Below are 7,651 nucleotides of genomic sequence, written 5' to 3'. Positions count from 1 at the left end.
TTAATTCCAAATTAAATGATCGGGAACCTTGTCCCATAGACTCTTGTTATTAATTGTTCCAACGATTAAATGATTTAAATCCATCCTTTCTGACAACGAGGAAACACGAATCTATTACGTCTTTCTCCGAATCGTACAAAGCGTACGGTTTCTCGTGCCTATCAAAACGCGAGTCGCCTGTAAAACGTTCCTACACAAATCGTTGGCTGCCACACTCTAGACCCTGCCACCTTCTTATCAACGGCAGAAGTTGGGATCTCTATAGTCAACTTCTGACCTAATGGTACGAATTTGGTCAGACGACGGGTTTAGGGGCACGTGACGGAGACGGGAATGCCGCCATGTGTCTGCAGCTCATTGGACACAAGTATAATGGCTTTTCTACGTGCGAGTTCGGACTAGAAAAGCGCATATATAATAAAAGTCCATGATTTTGATTTCAGTGAAAATAGTACATTTTCGAATGTAATTGTATCTCTTCAGTTTCTTAGATTTGGAGTGTTAATATATTTCTTTACTACGCCTTTTTTTTTTTTTTGGTTTTAGGTTCTGTTTTTTGGTCGTACTATAATGACAATGTTCTGGGATATTCGGTATTTTAGTGTCTGGTCTAGTACAGAAATAAAGTGAGTGCAGTATTAGCCCAATAAAAACACGATTCAGGCCCAAAATAATTCGTGTTGGTCCAAGTCTTTAAATCTCACTTTCATTATTTCCATTTGGCGTTTATTTCTTTACTTAATTTACCATATTCAGTATCCAAGTATTAAAGTCCTAAATTAACTTGCTTTGGTGATCCACTGTCGTTTTGACCTTTGCTCTCTGTTTCAGGTGATTCCGAGGATTTGTTGCTGATACGTGGAAGCTTCCGAAATTCCAACATTTTCATTTGCTGCATTTGCGCATAATCTAGAACTAATTGACCTCAAAATAAGGTTAAAAAGTTATATGTTTCGGTCAACGATTACAGCAAAACACTTCGATTCAATTTTTTTCTAATGACAAGAAAACATATTTTGGTAATACAGTATTAACAGCGGGATAGTTTAATTTAATGCTATTAACTTTCTATCATATGTCAGAATCAGAACTTTCTTTCGTTTTATAGGTCTTTGATTGGTCTGTGTGTGTTTGACCTCAAAAAAATGCTTTCCTTGGAACTTTCTATTTTTAGTAAAAAATTCTTCATAAACTAAATAAACTAAACACAAAAATGTTACAAACGACACAAAAAATCAATGCCTCCTCTCCTCCTACTTTTTCTCCACATCGAATAATTCGATCAAACCAGAAAACAAAAGAAAACAAAAACAAAAACAAAACGATCTAAGAAGAAAGAAAATAGAATTAATTACAAGATCTCTCCGACGATCCTTCAATCAACAATAGGTGCCGGAGAAAGAAAAAAAAAAAATTAAACAAGTATGAAAAACAACAGTCCAAGCGAGGATTCAACAAAATGGATGTTAGAGAGTGTAGAGATCGATTCAATGGGTGGTGATAGTTCGGCCAAAGAACCCGACGATAGCCTAAACAAGAACGAAGGTAGTAACACGAAGAAGAATGCGTCGAGAAACCTCGGCGTTGGATCCATAATCCGGACGTTGAGCGTGTCGAACTGGAGAAAGAGCGGGAATCTTGGGTCTCCAAGCACGAGGAAAAGCGGAAACCTAGGGCCTCCGGGTGCACCGGGACCACCGAAGAAGATGGGTCCACAAAGAGTGGAGAGGACAACGTCTAGCGCGGCTAGGGGACTCCAGAGCTTACGTTTCCTTGACCGGACGGTTACTGGACGTGAACGAGATGCATGGAGATCCATTGAGAACCGGTTTAATCAGTTTTCCGTTGATGGAAAGTTGCCTAAAGAGAAATTCGGCGTCTGCATTGGTAATTTATTACAAACACTAAATATTCATACGTGATTTTTGTCTGTTTTAAGAAAATAGTGTAATCAATAATTATTTTTGTAATGAGTATCTTCAAGGTGATTATTATCAGAAGGTGTGAATCCAGATAGAATAACTAACGACATAAAGAACTTTTCTTTTCAGATTTCTTTTTTTTTTTTTTTAATAATAATGTTTAGGAAAAAAGTTTAACGTCGATAGTATACATTTGCTAGGAATGGGAGATACAATGGAGTTTGCGGCAGAAGTTTATGAGGCATTGGGTCGGAGAAGACAAATAGAGACTGAAAACGGTATCGACAAAGAACAACTCAAGTTGTTTTGGGAAGATATGATCAAGAAAGACCTTGATTGTCGTCTCCAGATCTTCTTTGACATGTAAGTAAACTTATATAATTTCACATGTATTTAAATAGTGAGGTTAGTTTAACCGTTGCGGTTGTGGTGGTTGTTTATAGGTGTGACAAGAACGGAGATGGTAAGCTCACGGAAGAGGAAGTGAAAGAGGTCATAGTCTTGAGCGCTTCCGCGAACCGCCTCGGGAACCTCAAAAAGAACGCTGCGACTTATGCTTCTTTGATCATGGAAGAACTAGATCCTGATCACAAGGGTTACATCGAGGTTCAATTTCTTTAAAAGGATTATCTCTACTATATACTGTATTGTTTTTAATTAAAATGTTAATTTCCTCCTAAATATGATATTTTTTTTCTCTCTCTGACCATTTGATAGTTTACATTTAACAGATGTGGCAGTTAGAAGTACTATTAACAGGAATGGTAACAAACGCTGATACGGATAAAATGAAGAAATCGCAAACGCTGACACGCGCGATGATCCCAGAGCGGTACAGAACGCCAGTAAGCAAGTACGTTTCGGTAACCGCGGAATTGATGCACGAGAATTGGAAGAAGTTATGGGTTCTTTCTTTGTGGCTCCTCATCAACGTCTATCTATTCATGTGGAAGTACGAAGAGTTCATGAGAAACCCTCTCTACAACATCACCGGACGCTGCGTTTGCGCCGCTAAAGGCTCCGCCGAAACGCTCAAATTCAACATGGCTCTGATTTTGGTCCCAGTCTGTAGAAAAACCCTAACTATCCTTAGGTCAACGTTCTTGAGCCGCCTTGTCCCATTCGACGACAACATAAACTTCCACAAGGTGATTGCGTATGCCATCGCGTTCCAGGCCTTGCTCCATACGCTACTCCACATTCTTTGTAACTACCCTAGGTTAAGCTCGTGCTCTCACGACGTGTTCTTGATGTACGCGAGTGCTGCCTTGGGAAACACGCAACCGAGCTACCTAAGTTTAATGATGACGTCAGTGTCGATCACGGGGGTTTTGATGATTTTCGTCATGGGATTCTCGTTTACACTCGCGATGCATTATTTTAGAAGGAACATCGTGAAATTGCCTAAACCTTTCAACGTTGTTGCTGGATTTAATGCGTTTTGGTATGCTCATCATTTGCTGGTTCTTGCTTATGTTCTTCTCATCATCCATGGTTACTATCTTATCATCGAGAAGCCTTGGTACCAGAAGACGGTAAGATTTTTTTTAATAGACATTTACTCTAATATAAGAAAATTTCCTGCATGATCATAGTTTTGATTCGTTGGTAAAATTGAAATGCAGACATGGATGTACGTGGCCGTACCAATGCTGTTTTACGCGAGTGAAAGGCTTTTCTCACGTCTCCTTCAAGAACATAGCCATCGTGTCCACGTAATTAAGGTAATTAAAAAGGCTATTAATTTTTCTTTATTAAGTAAAAGCAACATATTTTTCCTATATTTGTGTTTCCCTATACATTTTAATTTATTTTCCCTTTTATTTACAGGCTATTGTATATTCGGGCAACGTTCTTGCACTTTACGTGACCAAACCCCCCGGTTTCAAATACAAAAGTGGCATGTACATGTTTGTCAAGTGTCCTGATCTCTCACATTTCGAATGGTTAGATCTGAATAACAATCCATACTTTAGTGAAATACGTTAATTTATAAAATTTTAGGTAAATAGTAATATTGGTTTTTTCTAATAATCTAGGCATCCATTCTCCATCACTTCTGCACCGGGAGATGACTATTTAAGTGTTCACATAAGAGCTTTAGGAGATTGGACAACTGAACTGAGGAGTAGATTCGCAAAGGTAATTTAATCACTCTTTACTCTTTAGTTTTTTAATTAAAAATTTATGTATAGCCGTGATATTTGTGTTTCCTCGTGTTAACTACACTAATCTAAACTCTAAGTTAAGTGTAAACGATTTTTAATCTTTTCTTTAATCGGTTGTAGACATGCGAGCCTCCTCAAGCAGCTGCCAAACCTAAACCAAATAGTCTTATGAGGATGGAAACAAGAGCAGCAGGTGTGAATCCTCATATTGAAGAATCACAAGCCTTGTAAGTTTACCTATTAATTCTTTTTTTTTTTTTTGTACAAAACATGTATGGTTTGGTAATCCGGAAGTGTAAAGAAACATGTTATAACAATAGTTTCGTACCAGGTTCCCAAAAATATTCATCAAAGGGCCGTATGGAGCTCCGGCTCAAAATTATCAGAAATTCGATATTCTTTTGTTGGTTGGACTAGGGATTGGGGCAACTCCATTCATAAGCATCTTGAAAGATATGTTGAACCATCTAAAACCCGGGATTCCCAGAAGTGTAAGTAGTAGTATACCACATTTTTGTCCATATATATATGTGAGGCGGTTGAATAAAAAGGAAACAAAATAAAAATGGGGATCTATTTTATGAATATTGGAAAATATAGGGGCAAAAGTACGAAGGAAGTGTAGGAGGAGAGAGCTTAGGAGGTGATAGTGTTAGTGGTGGAGGAGGCAAGAAGTTTCCACAGAGAGCATATTTTTTTTGGGTGACAAGAGAACAAGCTTCCTTTGATTGGTTCAAGGGAGTTATGGATGACATCGCCGAGTATGACAAAACCGTAAGTTTATCCTTCTTATTATAATATAACCGCTTTTTTAAGTTTAGAAGTTTCTAAAACGCAAAGATTATAGTTCAACATTCTCAATTCATAAAATTTTATTACGTTCGTGCTAAAACATGCATCAACTATTTTGAAGATTCGTAGATATGAAATTGGTGTAGTAAACCTTAACAACTATTTTAATGTTTTTGCTTTTTGACAGCATGTGATCGAAATGCATAACTATTTAACAAGCATGTACGAAGCAGGAGATGCAAGATCTGCCTTAATTGCTATGGTTCAGAAACTTCAACATGCCAAGAACGGTGTTGACATTGTCTCCGAAAGCAGGGTAGGTTTTCATTTATCTTATTTTATAATTCATCACCAAAACCGTTATTAGAGGTATCGACTCTTAACTTTCGTTTTAGCATTTTAAAAAGCATTTTGACATTTTATAGAGTTAGGTACGGTCTGGTTAATTGATTTGGATTTAGTTTTCTAACTTAATGTATATTTGAAGGGATTTGAAAAAGACACACACAAATTTAATTAGGGAGAGTCCAATCTAACTTTCTGTTTGTGTTCCATCTTAACAACCAAACTGAAACTTGTTTGTGGTTTAATGTTGTTGTTTCTAATTTAATAATAGAGTAAGAGTTTTTTAAAATGAAGGACTTTTAATGAATTTTGATATAGTTTTTTTTTGTTCTTGATGAGTCTGGTTCAATTTACGTTAACAATATGACGGAGAAGCCAAGTTATTTTTTTTTCTGGTGGATTAAGCAGTCTTAAGCAATTGGGGCCCCTAAGCAATTACCAATATCTTAATAATTGTTTAATCTTAAGTTTTTGAATATTTAATATCAAATCAGATACGAACACATTTTGCAAGACCTAATTGGAGGAAGGTTTTTTCTGAATTGTCAAGCAAACACGAAGCTTGTCGAATAGGTAATTATTTTTTCAATAATTCTTATCAATTTTTTTTAACTTTCTAAAAATTATAATTCAAACTACTTTTTGTTTAATACGTGCCATCATTCTTGACATTTGTGGTTTCAGGTGTGTTCTATTGTGGAAGTCCAACACTGGTTCGACCACTTAAAGAACTTTGTCAGGAGTTTAGTCTCGAGTCATCCACTCGGTTTACTTTCCACAAGGAAAACTTTTAAAAAAAATTAATCTTAATTCATATATTAATTATCAAAGAAGCAGATTTTGATTTTGCTCAATCAGATTGGGAGTAAAGACCATATGCAGTTTGTAATTAGTTAATTGGTGATTCAATGTAAAGTAATTAACCCCGTAAAAAATGTATAGTAACATTTTGATTATGGAAACCCCAAGTATCTTTGCTTCATTTGCTTACAAGTAACAACAATTTATATTAAGTGTGTGTTTCTTATTTTGCCTTCATAAAAAAATTTGGAAAACTCTCACATGCATAAGCTCTTTTTTCTAAAGGTTCACTTTCTTCACAGTTGATCCTTTTTAATAAACTAATATTTACAGTATCCAAAGGTACACAAATAAGCTAATATAAACAAAATAGATCTGAGTGACTATGTTTTGAAAAGGTTTTACAAAGTTATTTCTCTCCTTTCTGAATAAATGGTTCAAAAATCAATTAATATATATTAACTATGTTTTAGAAGTTATATCACAAATCAATTAATATATATATAAATAAATATATATATATATATATATATTTAAGGAGAAATAACTGTATAGCTGATATATATAACGAGATGTACATATTACAATTATCATGAATCAAATATGTAATACAGAACATAGATGATAATAAAATATGTAATATAGAAATGAAATTTTACTATTAGAATAGTTTCTTTCAATACTTTTTTTGCTCTTTCTTTTAGTAGTTTTCACAGGTTTAGAAGCAATTTTTGATGATACTCGTGTAGCATATCCAAAGATGTAAATAATCAGTTTCTTAAGCACACCACTGATTTGAATACTAATAAAAATATTCGTAAAACAAAAGTGTTAGGAAAAAAAAGAGCTATAAAAGTAGTAGAGTAGGTAATATGAGAACGAAGTGTACGGGAGAGTCCAACTTGTTAAGCAATAGGTAGTTTGGTATGTATGGCTAAATCATCGAGATGTCCACATAATTTATATTTCTTATAACATAGATTCTATACGATCGTCACAATTTTTTAAATCAGATAAATAAAATTTTGCGTTACTTTTAAAAAGAATCCTTGAGCTTAGAACTAATCTTATTACATTCTTGTTCATTTAAAGATTCTTATCATCATTAGATTCTTATCAAGAAAGTGTGTTTAAAATATTTTTATTGGGTGTACTTATACTTTGGTTTTTTCCTTTTGACGTTACTGAAGATTGGCTAATCTTTGGCACTCGAGGTAAAGCATCTTAATTAATTAGACATCATTGATCAATTTTATTCAAAGGTTAATTAAAAGAAAGTTGATTATATCTATACCAATATTTTAATGCTAATTGAGCTGTGATCAGGTTTATGGTTACTCCTAATTATTGGTGGATACAGTACTTTTACTCTTAAGATATCTCTATTGCAAGATAAAAACTCGTCTGATTTTCACTTTTCAGCATAAATTTATAAAATTTTAATCCAATTACTTAAATATGAAAAACAGCTCCTAATATTTGTTTTTTTTAACATATGCAAAGAGAAAAAATGATGATTGTGCGGTTTTTATTTTTATTTTAGTTTAAATATACTTTTCATTTTCACTTATCTGCAGTGTATTAAAATTGCAGCATCACATGCTTTAGAGATATTAAGCTCTA

The 7,651-nt window shown here is 34.4% G+C and overlaps 2 protein-coding genes across 2 annotated transcripts; one reads left to right on the top strand and one right to left on the bottom strand.

The window, feature by feature from the left end:
* On the bottom strand, positions 1–898 carry LOC18018510. The gene is given in 4 exon segments (XM_024156731.1): positions 1–54; positions 56–175; positions 177–398; positions 785–898. Coding segments are annotated over 4 exon segments (510 nt in total).
* A 526-nt stretch (positions 899–1,424) lies between these two features.
* Positions 1,425–6,021, top strand: LOC18018509 (putative respiratory burst oxidase homolog protein H). The gene is made up of 13 exons (XM_006400827.1): positions 1,425–1,887; positions 2,123–2,285; positions 2,366–2,528; positions 2,654–3,457; positions 3,548–3,646; positions 3,753–3,868; positions 3,962–4,064; positions 4,211–4,317; positions 4,422–4,581; positions 4,691–4,864; positions 5,070–5,198; positions 5,722–5,800; positions 5,912–6,021. Exons 1-13 carry the CDS (start codon positions 1,425–1,427, stop codon positions 6,019–6,021), a joined length of 2,670 nt encoding a protein of 889 aa, XP_006400890.1.
* Positions 6,022–7,651: the final 1,630 nt, after the last annotated feature.

This window comes from Eutrema salsugineum, unplaced genomic scaffold (genome assembly GCF_000478725.1).
Source record: "Eutrema salsugineum unplaced genomic scaffold, Eutsalg1_0 scaffold_2, whole genome shotgun sequence".
Taxonomy (NCBI): domain Eukaryota; kingdom Viridiplantae; phylum Streptophyta; class Magnoliopsida; order Brassicales; family Brassicaceae; genus Eutrema; species Eutrema salsugineum.
The sequence above is the reverse complement of the archived record's forward strand: the minus strand, read 5'-3'. Positions and strand labels throughout refer to the sequence as shown.